The 21,606-nt window shown below is 34.9% G+C and overlaps 1 protein-coding gene and 1 non-coding gene across 6 annotated transcripts in view; both read right to left on the bottom strand.

Moving 5' to 3' along the window:
• The window catches only part of ZZZ3 (zinc finger ZZ-type containing 3), a 103,184-nt gene that overhangs the window by 55,966 nt on the left and 25,612 nt on the right, over positions 1–21,606 (bottom strand). For 2 of the 5 annotated variants that reach the window (XM_025417939.3, XM_049111774.1), the window contains 4 exons: positions 9,551–9,685; positions 9,409–9,473; positions 7,806–7,960; positions 1,668–3,223 (listed from right to left, as the gene is read on the bottom strand). The exons of 2 other annotated variants lie outside the window; for them this stretch is intronic. In XM_025417939.3, coding sequence (XP_025273724.1) covers positions 1,668–3,172 — 1,505 coding nt within the window. In that variant the 5' untranslated portion in view covers positions 3,173–3,223; positions 7,806–7,960; positions 9,409–9,473; positions 9,551–9,685. Of the gene's footprint in view, positions 1–1,667; positions 3,224–7,805; positions 7,961–9,408; positions 9,474–9,550; positions 9,686–21,606 lie in introns of those variants that run through there. One more of the 5 variants, XM_035717860.2, reaches the window with a different exon arrangement.
• LOC112641109 (U1 spliceosomal RNA) lies at positions 17,524–17,687 on the bottom strand. The gene has a single exon (XR_003124509.1). It is a non-coding gene; the product is annotated as a U1 spliceosomal RNA (small nuclear RNA).

The raw sequence follows: 21,606 nt of genomic DNA, 5'->3' as shown, positions 1-21,606 counted from the left end.
AAAACATCACTCTTTACTTTAGACAATTGTTTTATAGGTTTATCATCCTTGAGAATTATCACCAAGAGCTCTAACAAAAAAGTAACATAATGAATAGAAAAATATTTTCCATCAACATACCAGCTAAGCCTTAAGAGAGAATCTCTTTGCCAAAGAAACAATAAAAAGGAAGAGAAATAATGAGTATCATATTATAAAAATGCACACTTCTTGAGTTCTTGGCTTTTCTATTACATAATACTCTGCTTCCTATGCCTGCAGATAAACAACTGTTTTTAAAAACTGATGCATAATACTAATGATAAGAACTCTATCTGAAATTGAAAAAAGCTTCACTTACTCACTTCTTGAGTTTTCTACCTCAAATTGGACTTCAAATATTTCAAACACACAAAAATGCTAACCATTCTACAAAATAAATAAAATGCTCAGATAAAAGGACTTCTACTAAACTAAACATTAAAATACTACTTATAAAAAAAAAAAGGAAAATTTTCAGAAAAGAAACATACGCTAAAAGGCCTCCATATTATCATATACAAATGTGAACTATCTGTAATATATGGCAAAAAATGATTACGGTCCACAAGTATTTAATACTTTGATCTGATACATACCACAATCTGGCAATTGTCACCATAAGAACATCACAAAGTTTCCTCAAATCAGTGTTTTTACACAGCCTATAAAATCTGTGCTAGTAATTCAAAAGCTTACTTTGTAGGAGTAAAGGTGATTAACTTATATATGTCCTTTACTGTTGTTGATCATGGTATTTATAAGCACTGTTCACCGTTCATTAACATTCCTTTCAGGATTATTCAGAGTTAACTCCAATTCATTTGTGTTACTACTCAGAATACTTTAAAGCAAATCTAAGCAAAATTGTGATAAACTTGGACACTCAATTCTTTATTTTAGAAAGTGCCTTCATTACAAAGGTTAAAAAAATGATCGTATTTTAAGATAGTCTCTCTTATAATTTAGAATCAGGAGAAAGTTGTCTCAAATGCTTTATGTAAACTATACAACAGACTAATTTTCTAATTAATGCTAATTATAATATACAATTACCCATCACAATATTAGCAGTAATATCTACCTCTGCAAATCACAAGTCAAAGATAATGCATAAAGTACATTTTTTTAAATCAAAAGTTTTCATTGGAAATTAGATAGAAGTAACTAAGATAAAAGTAGATTTATAGCCTGCAGGATTTACCTTTTCTGTAAGTCTAAGCACTCATTAATTGTTCTATACTGTCTGGAAGGCATAGATACTTCAAGATAAAGCTCCACAACTATAAATCAGAATGTATTATGATAACTAAAGATGTTTCCATTTTACAAATTAACTGAAATGGTATAAAACATTAGTAAACAAAAATATCAACCATGTTTCCACATGTCTTTCCTAATTGAGATGTGTGAAATATCAAAACTAGAAAACCATACTGCCATTGAGAAGAGTAATAGTTGAATTTTAAAGTCTTTCTTTTTTTGGAGTTTAAGAGTTGAGATAACCATTACATCAAACCTAAAATTTCAGCTAAAGCATTAATTTTAGCTATAATAAAAATGCTATGAACAGACATTTATGAATAGATACTGAAAACGTGGGGAATAATAAACAAAGCAGAATTCATGGTTACCATATTTACACATACTCTTTGTTGTGTTTCAGTGCCACATGATCTGATTCAAAGTAATAAACATCAGGATCATCATCTTCTTCTTCTGTATTGTGCGGATTGGCACTCTCTTTGGCAGATGGCAAATGTCCAATATTAAGTCTTGCCTCTGAGGGTGGCTTACTTAGTCCTTCACTCCCATAATTTTCAGAGTCACAAAATATTCCTTTTTCATTCTGAGAAATCTCATCAGGATTTGTGGGAGATTCACTTATGTTATCACTAACAGTTGCATTTGTTTCATTGGGACTAAGATTATTCTCCTCAAATTGTCCATTTTCTCTGCAAGGAGAACTGCTTTTAGTGGGACTACCTCTGGTGGGGGCCGCCCTTCGTGGTGACGTTCTCAGAGTATATCGATGTTCTTGAGGTTCTGATAAAGACATCATTTGAGCTGAAACACAGTCTAGAACAGATGATGATTCTGGTTCTCCAGAGACTGGCATACTCTCAAGACTTGTGTCCAGGGCGTTATTGGTGTTTTCATTACACTGCTCTTTTGAGGCACTGCTATCTCCCACCACATCTACTTCCTCCTCAGAATCCCTTAAGGATGACTGAATTTCAGAAAAGGGGCCTGTAGCTGGCTCAGTAGTCAGCTGATTAACATGTTCCACAGGCAGGCAGGCAGTTACTACTTTGTGGTCCTCCAACTTGACCTGCACTTCTGAATTGGTGCAAGGCACGTTATGGTCTATATAACTGTCCTCCTTCCTACTATCAAGGAACATTGAAGTGTGGGTATCCGAATCCCCATTTTCAGCTACTGACTTTTCCTGCAACACATATGAACCAGTGCTATTTTGTTTAGTGTTCCCATCAGGCTGACAGTCATCACAGTTTATAACAGCTGAATCACTGTCATCAACACCATTGACAGCCAAATAGCCTGTGATTTCTTCAACTACTGCAGAATTAAGTGGCCCTTCCTCACTGACATTCACCTTTTTAATTTCCCTTTTCTCACAATCATCCAGTATAAGACATCGACAAGCTCGTTTAGTCCCTTGAAAATCTGCATCATTGTCCACTACTGTATTCCTCTGTTCTACTGACTCCTTGTCTGATTTTATAGGTGAATCTTCTTCTGAACTGTTTGGTGCTTCAGATCTAAGGCAACGCTTAATTCTTTTTAAAACTGGTGAAACAGGTTCTGTTTGCCTTCTCTCACAATTTTCTACAGCCTGCCTTTCTATGTTATCTTTTTCTGAAGAAGAAAGTCCTCTTTTCCTAGGGCTTACCCATGATTCTCGAGTATTTTGCTGTTTTAAATCAGTAGTTCTTCCATTATTATTTCCTTTCTGAATCTGCACAGGCTCTGGTCTCTTCTTTGGTGATCTTGATCGTACTTGAGAATGAGAAGAGATTTCTTCAGGGTGAGCAATGCTACGATTCCTTAAAGTTCTACCACAAAAAGATTCATCCAAGCCGTTTAACCCCACTGTTGATCTTGTAACACGAGTAGATCGGGAAGCAGCCATACTATGGCAAGTCCCTACAATACGGTCATCATGATCCACTCATTGGGAAACCTTCAAAAATGTAAACAAAATAATGAGAAAAGGTAATAGTTAATACACCTAAAACAAAAGCATAAAGCTATTAACTTTAAAATCCAAGTATAGCCTATATTAATAAAGTGATATAATTTATTTTATTAACAGTTCCAAAAATGATACCAGTAATAGCTAACAATTACATGGCACTTAATATGTTCCAGGAATTGTCCTATATGCTTTACGTACATTAACTCACTTAAGTCACAACAATTAAGAAAGGTGCTATTATCATCCATACTTTACAAATGAAAAGGGTGAGTATGTGTATCATTTAAGTAATCTGTCCAAAGCCACACACTTAAGTGGCAGGGCAGGGCTCTAGAGACCATGCCTTTAACTCGCCTTGCTGTGTATCTGCCATTCAGATCACAGGCACAAAAGGCCCAGAAAAGATTTCCCTGAAAGACAGGATTTCATCTTGGTTATTAAAATAATACCCTTGAATTTATATAGCAGCTATCAGAAAACTATCCCAATCATTTCTTATGTTTTCTCAAAACATTCCTGGGAGGTAAAGTGGTAGGCTCTGCTCTTCTTAATTCACTTTTAATAAAATGAGTTTTAGATCAAATCCTTCGATAACAAACTATGTGACATCCGAAATATTTCAGTTGCGGTAGGATTTTTCTAATCAAGCAGATGAACAGATTTCACAACCTTGGCTTACAATAGCTAAAAGCAAAACAGAGAGCAAAGCCAAATCTCCCTAGTCTCTAGAAGTAGAGCTATAAATTATAGCAAGTGAAAGCAAGTATGCTGAAGAGGACAGAAGAAAAAGGAAAAGCAGTCCCCAAAGCAAATATTACATCTAAGAAATCAGGATCACATAAATAACCCCATCCTCTCCTTTGAACTCCTGTATATATGTATAAGCCACAGTTTTAATGCATTTTGGGAGATGAGCTGGTTTTCTGATGTAGATGTTTGGTGTTTCTAAGACAGAAATGCAAGGGAAATTGAAAAACGCCCTGACTGATCCATCTGGATAAACTGTGAGTGGTTATTTTTTTCCAAAGGTTCTCTCATAAAGCAGAATAAAGGAGCTATTAACATTTCAAGCATCCATTCTTCTGCTCCTCTTCTGTTTAGCTTTCGCAAGATAATTTTCCATTTCACTGCTTAACTTCCAAATGGGGTATAGGATGGATAGAGAAAGAGGCCAATGACTGTAGTAGGTAGTTTCATAGCACCCTCCCACCCCCCTCTTTGGTCATGCTTCCCATAGTCTCCTTCTCCTACCTTTCAAATGCCATTCTAACCCTCCCCCTGCAAATCAACTATCATCTCTCCTTTGCCTCAACCAAAAGTGTCTAACAATAGAAAGGCTATGAAGAACTACAGAAGCAATAGCAATATGTTACCACATACAAGAAAAAAAAAACTAAAGGGAATTGTCTTCCTGTTTCTGCTTGTTGACAAATGAATTTAAGTTTCCTAAAACATATATAAGTTGATTTGGTTTTATTTCAGAGTGAGGCATACTTTTTCAATTTTTAATTAACAATTTTTGAAGATCTTAAAAGACTGACAAAACAAGCCCTGGGATCAGAGTATGATAATTTGTTCTATAGAATTCTATAGCCATCTCATGAACAAGAACTATAGGACACCAATCAGAACTTAGAAATACATTTCACACAGTAAACTTTTACTATTTTGGGTTCATTAGAGGGACATGACATGCAATTCTCTTTTGCTTAAATCTTGTCATGAAGATTACAGTCTATTTTAAATCACAGATAATACTGAATGTCCCATAAATATCCACTTTTAATTACCAAAAATTTCAGTTAAATTTCAAATGATGTTTCAACAAAGCACAAACTAAATAATATGAAAGCCAATTTATTTATTTCAAATACCCAGATCTGGAGCTCTCAAATTTGAAGGTTACTGACAACTATTAATTACCTATGTAAATACACAAGGGAAATGTAATTTAATTTTTATTAAGAATCTCTTAATCTTTACTTTTTAAAATGTGATGCCAATTAAGGGCATATAAACCTCAAACGACTCCAGTAACAGACATTCCTAGCTCTTCTTTTCTTTCCATATCAATCTAAATGAAAGCAAAAATCTCTGCCTTGTCATTATTAATAAAATAAACCTATTCTTAATATTACTCAGAGTTACTTATAAGGAACATATATATATTACATAGTACTAAGATTATATATGTATATATCATATATACTTATAAAACACCATCTATAATAAGGGCCTATTTCTTCACTATACCAGTGATCAAAACAGATTACTATGAAAGATTAAATCTCTTTTTTTCTTCTGATTCCTAAAAAGCATTTTTATCCCATTCATCAACCACAATAAAGTCCGTTTTAGTTACAGTTCTCAAATCCCTATGCTATTGCACCGCATTTAAAGTGAACCTGTTTTATACAAGGACGCTTCTGGTACCTCAAACTCTCGCAACTGTGTCCTGAGAACCAGCATCATGGCATCTCTTGGAAGCCTGCTGGAAATGCGGAATTATCAGGCCCTGCCCCAGACCTACCAATTAATCCGATTCCCAGGTGATTTTCATCAGGTTCAAACTAAATTAGACCCATTTATCATATATTCTTTAATTCCTTATTTGACTCTAGTAATAAAAATGTATAAATAAAGCCATGATTACTTTGGCTAAAGAAATACCATATAGAGGACCCAATCTCTTGCCTGACATTAACATATTGCATGTACCTAAGGTAATAAATTATTAAAAATTCTGAAAATTAAATGAAATTTGAACACTCTTCACGCTGATTTTTTTTCTTCTGTTCTAACCTTTTTCTTCATCTTCTCTATTTTAAATAGTAAAGGCACATACTTTCTGTAGTTATCTAATAAACTGAACACAAACTTCAATTACCAAAAGGGACTAAAACTGTCCTGATTATCTCAACCAAGTCTCAACATTGTTTTGCCATGTTTAGCAAAGCATTATAGACTAAAGTAGATTTCCTCATTTTAGCTGCATAATACAATGACTAAAGAAATTCAGTGAAGAGCACAAAATTATATTCCTGCCAAAAATTAAACTACTAAGGGAACAGAAAGGAACTTATTTACAAACTACCTCAGAAAATACTCTTGTTAGTTAACTAAATAGGAGGCATATGATGAAAACCTTAGCCAGCACCCAACTAGAACTAGAAATGCAATCATTCTAGTTTCAAAATTAAGGGAAACTGTTAACATATTCATATGGCAAAATGCAGTCTAGAAACTAGAATGAAGTTTTTCCTATATGTTATCTACCAACTAATGAATATGGCACTTCCTAGAACAGAAGAGAATATGATCGATCACTAGAATTAAATAGATTCCCTTTCTTCCTCACCCTCATAAGCTTCATCCTATTGGAGAGTACATTAAGGACCGTCAACCAAATTTCAGCCTTTCTATTCATATTAAACCCCACATACCACCTGTAAGTCTAACATCTCACCCATTTATTTGCTGTTGAACTACCCTCCCCCAAATCTGAATCTACTTTTACCTCAAATCTAACTCTAGGATTCTGAAACACTATCAGCTGTATTTCAGATCATAAATATCCAGCCTTTGTGATCACATCTGTAGAACTACATCAATATAAACTAAAAAAGAATAATAAGCATTAAACTAAAAATGGTCCATCTAATGAATAACTACTCTTAGCTATCACCTCAAAAATCAGAAAGATTTTTCAAAGATAATGCCTATAACTTTTTGCTCCACTATAATTACCAAAGGAGTATGGTTTATTTTGGGAATTGAGAGACTGGCAATCCTCCATTAACATCAACATTCTAGTTGATATTTATTATCATAATATTTAGTTTTATTAATTGAACAATTTTTAGGAAACTGGTCATGATACCATATCAAACCAAAGTAAAAGGCAAAAAAAAGAGCAAGAGCAACTGAAAGTGTTACCAATATGTTTCTTCTGTCTAGAACATAAACATGAGTTGCTTAGTAATGGTTCAGACTATCCTTGTCACACAATCCTTTTAAGACAAATTTCCTCAGTTGAGCAATTACCACTATAAGGTTAAAAGTAGGAGAGTGAAACATGGGGACCCACTTATGCAATTCTTAATATTTGTGTTTTGACGCTAAATTCTAATACATACTGCCTTAAAGGGATCTCTTCTTTCTTCCCCATTAAGAGAAACAGATATATGATAGATTAACATAGATACAAAGACAGAAAGCTGAATGAATACATACTTAAAAAAAAAAACAAAACTGAGGAGAAACAAAAGTCGAGGAATTTCATAATGCCCCCTTCAATCAAAAATACCTAAAATGTCAAAGATAGGTATAATGCTCTAGAGATTCCAACATACTTAATCATTAATCATTTCATTTATACCCCTGTTGGGAAGAGTGGGAAAATATATCATTGCTAACCCATTCCCTATTGCTCCATACTCATATGAATTGCCAGGCAGACTGCACAATATACCATGCAGAATAAAGAATATAAATACAAGTTACCCCCCACCCACAAAAAAATATCAAACTACAGTTGTCTTCACTACTGCAAAACTAAATAACTTACCTGTACAACCAAAGATCTATCATTGTGGAAATATTATCTCTTTTCCTTATATCCTGAAGGAGTTGGAGCTATGATCTAGAATAGAGCTTAAGCATCAGGGTTTCAGACTCTCAGCTTCAGCCACGGAGAATACTAGAACCTCCCAAAATTCCTTTCTTTAAAATAAAATAATAAAAAAAAATTAAAGAAACAAATTAACTTATGCTAATAGACTTACCCCTTCTATAAGAGGAAACAGCAGATAACAGAATATCTATTCATAGTAACATCTTTGATATTTCTTAGCAACTCTGTAGCCTCAGAGATACCAAGAAACTGGAAACAGATTTTTAAAAACCAACAAAAACAAAGCAAAAAGAGCTTGAAATATACTGAATCCTCATAACAACTCATTATTAGTTTGCATCCAAATGTCACTCCATTCTTCTCTAGAGTCTGTGGGCAATATTCTTTTGCGGTGACCCAAAGACTGCCTTTAATAAAATTTCTCATATAGAATTTATTATCTCTTACTCTTATATTCTAGAGCCCTACCCAAACTTTGGCCTTCAAGTATTCAAAACTAGGGACTGACCAACAAAAATAATTTAAGTCATGCACACCAAAGAATCAACTAAGTCTTCAAATATCTATATGATAACTTTGATGACTACTAGCATTAAGATTTTATTACAAAGAGAAATTTCTATTATTTTTGGTGTATGGATTTTCAACTAGGACAAAAGGAATAAGGATTTTTAGCTTTAAGACTCAGTTGGCCAGGTATTTTAATTAATCTAATTATACTCCCATTTCTTGGACAGTCTGGTTAATTAAGAGTTTTATTTTATAACAATGCATTATGATATCCTTTTCAGAGAATCTGGCTAAATGGTTATTATGACTGCCCATTTGGAAACAAGGAGGAACACCAGAAAAAGACGAGTGATGTGTTTATATGATGCATATTGTCACTTTACTATAAAAATGAAAGAAGGTATTTTAAAAGTGACACTATTGTCACAGTGAAGGATTACAATTTTAAAAATGATACAGTTAACAAACCTTGTAAACTAGAGTTACTGCCTAGTAAAAGTAAACAGATTACAGTTTTAGTCAGCTAGGAGATCAGTACTAATATCTAGTATCTACAGATGCAACCTCTCCCAAATATGGCCTGTAAACTCTTGAAAACCACAAGGTAGGAAAATTGTCTAAATAAAATCATTTAATACATTAAGAAATATTCTAAATTAACATGAGGAGTGTGTACAGTGAAAACATGATCCTATAAAAAGTAACCCTTAACTTGAAAATGCACTCCTCTTACAACAAAAACTCCAACAAGTGCCAACTCCTCTATACCCAACCTTGAAAGCCTTTCATGGCAAAACATTACATTCCACAGTGTGTGGTGGGAGTGGCAAACATCAGAGGCAGAGGATCTACAGTTTAAGATATGTCTCTGAGTATACATGGACATTCCATTCTAGCACTTAATTCCAGTTCCAGTCCACCTTCTACCCATTGTGGATTGGGTTTACTATAGGAACCTCACTCATTATGATAGTTACAAGGCAAGTCTATCTGCAACTGTCATTTTCACAGAAGAACTGATACTTACAGCTGAGTTCTACCAGTATTAAGAAAGACAGGATCACCCAGATGTTTCTTAAAAAGCCTGATACACTGAAAAAGAAACTTTAGTCAATTACTTCTACTAACTAAAGCCCGCTTGGCCTTAATTAAGATTACATTTTTCTTACCTTTTTAAAAGTGTTTTTCGCCTAGTATTTGATTCCCAAGCGTCTGTATTTATCTGTCATCACTGTTAATGTCCATGTTACATTGAGACTTCAGGTATTAATTATTTATATGGATGTACTAGCACAACTTGATATCTGTGAAGGGAAACCACAATATAGTCACTATAGATGTGTTACTGTTTACAGACTTGTGGACAAAAGTGCTATTTCTAAACACTTTGATAACACACTGTATTTTTTTTTCACACTGTATTTTCTAAACTGTACAAATAATTCCTTATATTAGGCTGCAAAATAAGTGCAATCTTCAATAGACTAAGATAATTTGCTAACACTCTTACAAATGCTTCTCAGAGTATCCACATATTTTAATGTTTCATTCTAAATTAAGATTCTTACAAATTTGACAGCTCCTTAGATACGTTTTCTGACTACCAATGTAGATATAACTCATTTTCCAGAAGCCTATAATTACTCATGCATTAATAGAAAAGTATTTTGTGTGTGTTTTACAATACTAGGGAATAAATCTATAATGGTTAAAAATGCAGTAAAACAGATCACAACTTTCTCCTTAAATGTGACTTTAAAATATGCCAGGTCTTTTAAAGTAATAATTTTGTCTTGTTTAGATTATCCCTCTAGAATAATTTGTGAATATTATTTTGGAAGTAAATAGAAAATAAATGTGATGTAATAAATCAAGAGATAGTTATCCAAATGTTCCCTAAAAGTAAGGTGAAAAAACATGAATGATGTGGTTATAAATTACAACTCTGAGAAACATCAATGTGCTTAATATCATGACAAAAAAGCACATGATCTAAAACTTTTAAGTAATTTCAACCAACTTACTAGAAAACCATGAGCTACAAAAAACCTCATTCATCTGTATCACAGAAAGCTACGAATGGCATTTTAAAATGATTTATCACTGCATGCCATTCCAAATTCCTACATAATAAAAAGAAAAGGCAAAAATCTACACAGAAAATGCAGATAGCCAGTTCGCCTGGGTGGCTCAGCTGGTTAGGTGTCCAACTCTTGATTTTGGATCGGGTCATGACCTTAGAGTCATGAGATCAAGTCCCAAACTGGGACTCAAGCTGGGCATGGAGCCTGCTTGGGATTCTTCTTCTCCTCTCCCCCTATTTGCACTGTCTCTTGAAAGAAATGAAGGAAGGAAAGAAGGAAGAAGGAAGGTAAGAAGGAAGGTAAAAAGAATATTGATTGCCTTACACCTGTTTGTGTATAAAATTTGATACTGGGGTTGTCAACCTGCCAGATCTAACTAGTGAAAAGTTTTATTATTAATAGAGTAGAAACTAATATAATGTTATGTCAATTATGTTTCAATTAAAAAAAAGAGTAAATAGTGTTTAAGAAACACTGATCTCTACCATCAAGCACTTAAGTCTATTCATTGGTTTTACAAATGTTAAACAATGCCATAAAACTTAACACTAAGCATTAGTGATAACACAAACACCTTAAGTATTTCTAAATTTAGAAGTTGCTATAAATTCTCTTGTAACAAGCAAATTAAAGTAGCCAAAATTCTTATATTCTCTAAATTTCATTCTGTTCCTTCACTATACATTTCAAATGGAGCAGATAGACTGATTTGTGACAGCTACAGTAATTTTTTTATTTAACTATAGTAACCTCTAGAAATTTAAAAAACTTAGCTATTTTGTCTTTTAAAAGCATACAAAAAAGGAAAACAAACCATTTAAATCCTATTCCTAAGGCCTCTGTATTTATTTCTTGCTATAAAGCTTTGCTTGTTTTCACATACTAATAAAATCAACGGACTATTCAAGAATTCCAAAGGCAAATCCAAAACCAATCTTGACTGAAAAGAATTACTTTTCCTACTATTTGCAGCTAACACTGGTGCTACTGTGCTAAACAGATTACAGGATCTAAGATTCATGGCACATATGAAATCACTTCAAAAGACTACAGAAAATCCCACTAGAAAATATTACCATTTCTACTGATAAAACAAAGTTATAAGCTACAAGCTACATAACTTATTAAAGTAAAACTGAAGTCTAAACTAAATACAACCTAAATTATAAGACACTAAATCTTTTCAGTTTTATAGAACCTTGGAAAAATTCAAAACAAAAATTATACTATAGATTCATTAGTACCCACTTCAGTTGTGTAAATGAAAATACTGAATTGTGCACTATACCATGTTTTTAAATTATTTTAAAAGAAAAAGACAAGGACACTCAACGGCAGCTGTAAAAAGTATTAAGATAATGCAGAGACAAACACCTTTGCTAGACACTAAGACTTATTACACTCACTTGCTATTGAGAGCTAAACTGAATATTTGGTGCAAAAGTATAACCAAAGAAGAGCACAGTTTCCTGGCGCCCTAAGTTGTTTGGAACCACAGTTTCAGTGTCTTATGATGCTTTCATAAGATTTTAGAGATAAGCCTATCTCACAGTCAACAGAAAGGTAGCAGAAGTATTAGGTTTGATAGAAGAAATATTCTCTACTATCAAAAATAACTAACCACTGTCTGACCCTGGGTAAGCCACTTTGCTCTTTTATGCTTCATTTCCCCAGGGTTACTCTGAAGAGTTCAGAAGAGATTATGTCTGCAAAGTACTTTAGCTTATTGGTTTTCAAACACTAGTATGCCTTCAAACACTAGTGTTCAGGAATTCCTGAACTCAACCACCCCAGAAATTCAGATTCAGTAGTTCTGGATATGCATGCATAAATCTACAACTTTCATTAGGTACTTCAGGTCATTCCAATGTAGGGGCTGCCCAAATATATGGATCATACTTTGAAAAAAGTTAAAGCTGTTTCTTCTGAAGCTTAAGGGTTCATAAGCATTACCCTAAGTACCTGTTTAAAATGCAAACTTCTAGGAATGCTTGATTAGCTCAATCAGTGGAGCAAGTGACTCTCAATCTTGGAGTGGTGGGTTCAAGCCCCCACACTGGGTGTAGAGACTACTTAAAAATAAAATATTGAAGGGCATTGGGTAACTTTGGCGGTTAAGCATCCAGCTCTCAATTTACAGCTCAGGTCATAATCTCAAGGCTGTGGAGGTGAGCCCTATGTCAAGTTCTGTACTCAGCAGGGAGTCTAGAGATTTTCTCTCTCCTTTCTCTCCCTCCCCACTGCACACACACATGTGCTCTCTCTCTCTAAAACAAATAAATGTCTGATTTAAAAAATAAAATCTTAAAAAAAAATAAAATGCAAATTTCTAAGCCTCATCCTTAGAAATTCAGATTCAATGAACTTGGAGCAGGACACAGAATCTTCATTTTATCAAATACCACAAGTGATTAGATGCAAATAGCTCTTTATCCATCCTTTTAGAAACCCTGCACTAGATTCTTTCTCCTACATATTTCCCATATTGTACCCCACCTCTGCAATCAACAACCAAAACCAACCTTAGGTTTTCATCATTCACTTAAACTAACTCATTTGTCTTGTAATCAGTGTTTCTACTTTAAGTCTTTTCCCTTATAAGTGTATATTCTACAGAGCGATCTAAAATACACACCCATGTCCCTCTCCTACCTAAAATGCTTCCAAGGGACTTCCACTTTTAGTCAAGACAAAGTAACAGGAATGAGATTTTTTTTTTTAAAGATTTTATTTATTCATCCATGAGACACAGAGAGAGAGACAGGCAGAGACACAGGCAGAGGGAGAAGCAGGCTCCATGTGGGGGAGCCCGATGTGGGACTCGATTCCAGGACTCTAGGATCACGCCCTGAGCCGAAGGCAGATGCTCAACCACTGAGCCACCCAGGCGTCCCAGGAAGGAGATTTATGCTGCCACCAAACCAACTAAATCTCTGGAAAACATTTTTGTTTTTGTTTTCCAGACACTGGAAATCAGACAATGTAATAAAGGACAATGATCAAAGAGAAGAAACAAATGAGGCAAAGCTTTTAATTGCCCAGCTTACTGATGGGAGTTTCCAGCCTACAGAGAGTGGAGGGGGATTGATCCCAGGCAAAGTTTAACAGTCTCCCTGAGTTAAAAAGTTGAACTGAGTAGTGTGGGGAGGCCTAAGTAACTAGTGTCCCCAGATCATCAGAAGATATACAAAAATCCCCCTCAAGTCTTGAGCTGAGTACTGATCAGTGTGCATGTCCAAGGCCTGGAACACCATCTATAAGGAGTAGAGAGAATGATATCCATAGTCAGGAGTATGCTGGAAAATGTATAACAACCAGGGGCCATCAGTGTTTTGTAGTTCCTGGTTTATAGGGTTACCAATGGGTATGTATATTCCTACCCACAGACAATTTCAAGCTATTAACCATCACTGAGTGCTATGTTAGAGATACATAGTACCACAGCAAACATTATATAGTATTTCTCCCATAGAGATACAATAGGTGTAAATTACCACCTGTGTACAAAAATCAGAATATATAATAATATAATAAAAGGTAATAAGATTTGAGGAATCACCTTTGCTCTTAATATAACTGATTTAATCATAAGCTTATACAATTTAATTCTATTAAGAATTAAACCAATTCAGGAGCTCCTGGCTGGCTCAGTCAGTGAAACATGTGACTCTTGATCTTGGTGTTCTGGGTTTGGCCCCAAGTTGGATGTAGAGATAGCTTTAAAAAAAATCTTAAAAAAAAAAAAAAAAAAGAATTAAACCAGCTGAAAAACTTCCTAGCATTTTAACAAATAGCTCTCACAAGCTCCAGCACACCACTGCCCATGGCTCACACTGTCCACAGTTCGCCCAAAGTCAGCAATAGGCTGTACACCTTCCAGCCAGAGTAGAAAAGCTTCTAATTCACGGGACATCAAATACAATGCTCAGAGGGGCAACACCTTAGTAGTGAGACAAAATGAGCTCTAAAAACTACTCTAATTCCACCTAGCAGACTAAAACCATGCCTTTAAAAAATAAAATAAAATTAAATTAAATTAAATAAAGCCATTTCCAAGGAACTTAATTGCATCCCAAACAAAGCTCAAGAACATTCATAATAATACAAAAAGTTCAGTACCAAACAAGGTAAAAGTGACAATGCCTGGCATCCAATCAAATATTAACAGACATGGAAAAGAGGAAAATACCACTCAGAATGAGAAAAATAAACAGAAATTGATCTATACATGATAGGTCTACTAGATAAGAACATTAAATCAGTTATTATAAATGTAGCTCATATGCTCAAAAAGGTAGATGGAAAGATTAAGCATATTAGGTAGAGATTTGAAAGACTTTTTAAATTTTTGATGTTTTAATAATAAAAACCGGTGGTTGGGATTAATAGGAGATAAGACTGCAAAGAAAATATGTCAGTGAACATGAAGACATAGCAATAGACACTAGACTGAAGAAAAAAAGCACTTACTTGTGCTGTAGGGCAACACCAAGCATCCCAGGATATGGGTAAGTAGAGTACTCAAAGTAGGAAAGGGGAGCTGGGGTGGTTCAGCTGGTTAAATCGGTTCAGCTGGTTAAATCATCTGACTCTTGATTTTGGCTCAGGTCATGATCTCAGATTGAGTCCTGAGACCAGCGGGCTGCTGACTTAGCATGGAGCCTGCTTAAAAGTCTCTCTCTCTCCTTCTCCTTCTACCCACCCCTTACTGTCCACTCATCCATGTTCTATTTTAAAAAAATAGAAAGAGGTTAAAATGGTTGATTTTATGTTACATATATTCTACAACAATAAAAAATTTAAAATCAGAAGTGCCTGGGAGGCTCAGTGGGTTAAATGCCTGCTTTCAGCTCAAGTCATGTTCTCAGAGTCCTGGGATCAAGCCCCAAATTGGAATCCCTGCTCAGTGGGGAGTCTGTTTCTCCCTCTCTGCCCACCACCCCCACTCTCTCCTACTTCTCTGTCAAATAAATAAAATCTTTAAAGGATTTTAAAATTAAAAAATAAAAAAAGAACAAGTAACCAAAGAAAAATGCAGATAAACTAGAATCATCAAAATCAAAACATTTGGTGCTAAGAACTCCAAGATCATGAAAAGAAAAGCCAAAAAATCAGACAAAATATTTGATCATTTGTCTATAAATTTCTACCTTTACAATGTAATGCAAAGACAATCTAATTTAAAAAACAAAGTAATTTAACATATTTCTACAAAGAAGATGTACAAATAGCCAATAAGCACGTGAAAAGATGCTCAACATCAGTAGTCATCAGGAAAATACAAATAAGGACCACATAGAGATACCACTTCATACCCACTAGGATAAATATAATAAAAAGATGGACAATAGCAAGTGTCGGCAAGAATTTGGTGAAACTGTTTCTCTCATACATGGGTGAGAGGAATATAAAATGGTACAGCTACTTTGGAAAGTTTGGCAGTTCCTCCCTAAGTTAAATGTAAAATTACCCTATGACGCAGGAATTCCACTTGCAAATACATATACAAGAAAAAGGAAACAGGTTCACAAAAATCCATAGTAACACTATTCATAATAAGCAAACAGTGGAATAACCAAAATGCCCATAACTGTCGCATGATAAAGCAAAATGTAAGTATATACACAATGGAATATTCTTCAGCCATAAAAAGGAGTGAGGTGCTGAGACATATTACAACATGGATGAACCTTAAAAACATTATGCTAAATTAAAAAAAAGCCACTAACAAAAGGTCACATATTGTATGATCTCATTGATATAAAAGGTCTAGAACAAATTCATAGGGACAAAAAATTAGTGGTTGCAGAGACTGGAGAGAAGTGGGGAGGAGATGGTTGAAAATGACTGCTAATGGATATGAGGGTTTCCTTTTAAGAATGATGAAAGTATTCTGCAACTAGGTACTGGTGAAGGTTGTATGACTTTGTGAATATATTAAAAATCATTAAATTGTATACTTTAAAAGGGTGGATTCTAATCTATCTCAATTTTTATACTATATCTAAATTTTTAAAAGATAAATTATTATAAATCATTTCAGGTGAATAAAGTAAATAAGTCAGATGAAATAGACAAATTCCTTGAAAGATCGAAAATTTCCAAAGCTCACCCAAGGAGAAATGGACACATCAAACATACCTAAAGAAATTGTAGTACTGACAAGTAGACTCCAGGCCTTGAAGGCTTCCCTGGTGAATTCTGACTACACTATATATTACACATTTAAAGAAAGATCTACTCAAACTCTTTAAGAAAACCAGAAGAGCAATACTTTCTCGACTCATTCAATGAGGCCAGCATTACTCTGATACCAAAACTAGACACAGATATTGTATGAAAACAAAACTATAAACCCATATTCTTCATGAACATACATGCAAAATTGTAAACAACTTTTTTTTTTAATTTTTTTTTTAATTTTTATTTATTTATGATAGTCACAGAGAGAGAGAGAGAGGCAGAGACACAGGCAGAGGGAGAAGCAGGCTCCATGCACCGGGAGCCCGACGTGGGATTCGATCCCGGGTCTCCAGGATCGCGCCCTGGGCCAAAGGCAGGCGCCAAACCGCTGCGCCACCCAGGGATCCCTGTAAACAACTTTTTAACTGATTCCAACAATATAAAGGCATATTTCATATAATTATACTTTACTTCACAAATTGAAGGTGTATAGCAACCCTGCCTCAAGCAAATCTATTGGTGCCATTTTTCCAACAGCATTTGCTCACTTTCTGTCTCTGTGTCATATTTTGGTAATTCTAATATTTCAAACTTTTTCATTATTATTCTATTTGTTATGATCTGTAATAAGTGATTATAACTTGGTGAAAGCAAGGTGATGGGCAGCTTTTAGCAATAATGCATTTTTTTTTAAAGATTTTATTTATTCATGATAGACACAGACAGAAGCAGAGACACAGGCAGAGGGAGAAGCAAGCTCCCTAAAGGGAGCCCAATGCGGAACTCGATCCCAGGATCATGACCTGAGCCGAAGGCAGACGCTCAACTGCTGAGCCACCCAGGCGTCCCAACAATTGTGCTTTTTTTTTTTTTTTTAGGGGAAAGCACAAATGCAGTCCCTCACTACCACAAATTATGCAGTCGAGTTTCCCACATCTGGGGAAATCGCAGGGGTCAGCACATCCGGAGTGCAATGGATAAGCCTCGCCCTGGGAAAACCACCTTCGTGATCATGGTATCTCCCCTGCCAGGTAAGTATCAATTGTGCATTTTTAAATTAAGATACATACATACATTGTTTTTGTAGACTTCATGCTTTTGCACATTTAATTAATTACACATTTAATTAATTAATTACATTAATATATATTAATGTAAATATAACTTTTATATGCACTAGGAAACAAAAAAAAACTCACTTGACTAGCTTTATTGAGATATTTGCTTTATTATAGTGTTCTGGAACCAAATCAGCAATATCGCCAAGGTATGCCTGTATAAACACCAAATGATGTTTACTCCCAAAATGTAAAAGTGATTTACATGTATGTAAGTTGGGTCAATATAATTCATTCTATATTAACAGACTGAAAAAGAAAACCATGAGATCTTCTATGCAAATACAGAAAAGACATTTGATAACAATCCATATCCCTATCTATACTGATGGATCAGTGGTTGCCAGGGTACAGTAAGGGAGGAAAAGGAGAAACAACAGGAAGAGATTACAAATTACAAAAGGGCATGAAGAAACTTTGAGTGGTGATGGCTATGTTTATTACCTTGACTGTAGTAACAGCTGTACAGTGTATACATGTATGAAAACATATCAAATTGCCTATTTTAAATTATTGTGCAGCAAATTATTCTTCAATAAAGCTATTCCAAAATAAGTCCCCAAAGTAAAACACCTTTCCAGGAACACAGGTTAAAATCTTAGTTTCTTAATGGAGATGCAAATTGTATCTGGATTATTCCATCCCTACCTAACTCTACTCTAAAACTTCCCTAATTGCCAACCTGATCTAAGTTGCAATCTCTGGTCACAAAGGTTTCCAACCATGGTTAGGAAACAAAATCATCTGTGGCACTTAAGAAAAAAAAGGAGTTTCTGATTCTGTAGGTCTGAAATTCAGTCCAGTTATAATCTATTTTTTGGTAATTTTTAAAAAGTTTATTTTTACTATTTTTAACTTTTCTATTGAAATACCATACACACACAGAGGAAGGGCACAAATTATAAATGTACAGCTTGAAAAATTACTACAAAGCTTAAAGGTATATATTTTTAAAGTTTATTTTTAAGTAGTCTCTACACCCACCATGAGGTTCAAGACCCCAAGATCAAGAGTCACATGCTCCTCCACCTAAGCCAGTTACATCCCAAGAGGTATATACTTTTTTAAGAATTCCAAGGATGGGGGGATCCCTGGGTGGCTCAGTGGTTTGGCGCCTGCCTTCGGCCCAGGGTGTGATCCTGGAGTCCCGGGATCGAGTCCCACGTTGGGCTCCCTGCATGGAGCCTGCTTCTCCCTCTGCCTGTGTCTCTCATAAATAAATAAAATCTTAAAAAAAAAAAAAAAAAAAAAGAGTTCCAAGGATTATCTTGATGAACAGCAAAGGATTAAAACTACTACCTCTACCTCAAGCATCTTTTTATCTTCCTTTTTGTTCAATTAACATTTATCTGGTCCTTCAAGTCACAGATCAAATGCAACCAACTCCTCCCTTCAAGAAGCTATGTGTTCTCAGGGAACCCTGTACAAAGCTCATACCACTGAACATATGGGATATTTTCCAAAGTTTTTTTTTTTTAAGATTTTATTTATTTATTCATGAGAGACACAGAGAGAGAGGCAGAGACATAGGCAGGGGGAGAAGCAGGCTCCTCACAGGGAACTCGATGTGAGACTCGATCCCAGAACTCCAGGATCACGCCTTGAGCCACCCAGGCATCCCACTATCCAAAGTTTTTTAAGGCAAGAACTCTTAAGTTATATGCTAGAGAAAAAGAACAAAGTAAAACTACTCTAGTTAAAAGCAAGTAAATTGATAGAATAGAAAGCTTGTCTACCCCCCTTTGAACTATCCCCCTAGATTAAAAATTACAGTTTGTTACACCCATCTACTTTGTTCTGTTTCATTCACCCAAACTATTTTACAGCAAGGAAGGCCTCTCTTATTCTCCATTTCTCTGGTACCCAAAAAACTTTCATTTAACATTATTATTGGGACATTATTCAAACAGAGTAAATATGGAGGCTAAGTCAAGAAAGGGGGAAAAAGGTTTGAGGAAAGGGGAACTGCACCTATAGCAGCACTGAAATAGAAAAAGACTAGGCATATCAGAGGAATTAGAATGAGGCCAATGAGGCTGGACCCTAGTTGGCTAGTAAGCATCATGAAATAAGCTTTAAAGCAGACAGCACTAGACTGTGAAGGGCTTTGGAAGCCATAGTAGAGATTTGATCCTTTTTTTTTTTTTTTTTACTTTTTAAATTTTATTTTTAATTTAATTTGGATTATTTACCCTATTGAAAATTTTTAAAGAGGGGACTGACATAATCTGATGTACATTTTTAAAAGATCATCCTGGCTGCTGAGTGAATGTGAACTTAAGAGCATAATGGAAACGGACCAGGAGTATAACAATAAATGTGATCAAAGGGAATAAAAGAATAAATCAAAGTTTAAGTAGAAAAGTGACAACATCAAATGCTGTCACTAATTTTCATTCATTCAACAAACATTGAGACCAACTGTAGTCCTAGTTCTGGACACTGGGGATGTAAAGGAGAGTACCAGCTTTCACAGTTTATATTTTGTATCAACAGGTCAACAGATAAATTGTTTCAGGTGACAAAACTACAAAAAAAAAAAAAAAAAAAAAGGCAAAAAAAAAAGCAAGGTAAGACAGTGAAAAATGATGTGGAGTGGTCAGGAAAGAATTGTCTAATGACCTAACATTTAAATACCAATCATGTAGGTAGTAGGGCCTGGTAGGCCACAGTTAAGAACTTTGAATTTTATTCTGAATAAGATGAAAGCCACTGGAGAATTTTGATCAAGGGAGGAACATGATCTGACTTTTATTTAAAAGGATCGTTTGAAGAGCTATGTCAGAACAAACTATAGACAGCAAGAGTAGAAACATAGAGGATGGTTTGGGAGACTATTACTGCTATTAGAGGAATAATGGTGCAGTTATCAGTCAAAGTGTTAAGAATTTATCTACTTCAATACAGCTTTTGAAGGCAGGTCCAACAGAATTCTTTAATACAATAGATGTGCAGCGTCAAGAAAAAGTCAAAGAATCTTAAACTGTTATTCCTCTGCTCAGGGAGTACTCCTGAAAATGTTGTCCCAGTCCCTCTTTTGTTACTGCCTTCTTTCATCCTTCCATAGTAACTTCATTAATGCTGATAACTCTTAAATTTGTACGGCAGCTTCTGCATTTCCCTTCAGAGGTTCAGTTCCATATATCCAACTGCCCGCTAGACTCTACAAAAACCTCAAATTCTACTTGTTCAAAACTGACTTCATCATCTTTCTCCCAGCCCCAATACCAATACCTGGTTCCTCCATCAGAATTACTTACTCAGTGAATGACACTACAAGATATACTGACCCAACTGAAACCCTAGGAGTAACCTTTTAAATTCCCATTTCCTCTAATCATCCAATCTACACCTACCCATATGCATTACTCAATCATTCATCATATGGGGGGAGGGGGGCTGGACAGGATGTGATTTTAATGATGTCACAGCACAAGGGTAAGGAATTTAAATTTGCTTTCTCTGACAGAATTTAGCAGATTTGTAAATGCTCTAATATTTGTTCAAAAATAATCTAAGGGAATAAAAATCATCAGCCAAAGACTGTATTCTTTCTAGAAGGAAAACAAAACCTTAAGCTTTCTCAGAACGTGAAAAGTCCACAGAAGCACAATTTATAAATCACATCTGAAGTTGTGAAAGAAACATAAGTCAACAAAGGCAGGTAAAAATAGGAGAGGTTTTCAGACAAAAGCTCAGAAGGCAACAATGTCCATGTGTCCGGTATAAAAGAAGAGATAATTTAAGAAACTTACAAACCATCAGAGAGATAAGACAAAAACCTGAAAAGAGTAACAAAGAATCAAACTCTATGTTTGTGTCCCTAAGTACCAAAAACTT

The sequence above is a fragment of the Canis lupus genome, chromosome 6, assembly GCF_003254725.2.
Source record: "Canis lupus dingo isolate Sandy chromosome 6, ASM325472v2, whole genome shotgun sequence".
Lineage (NCBI taxonomy): Eukaryota > Metazoa > Chordata > Mammalia > Carnivora > Canidae > Canis > Canis lupus.
The sequence above is the reverse complement of the archived record's forward strand: the minus strand, read 5'-3'. Positions and strand labels throughout refer to the sequence as shown.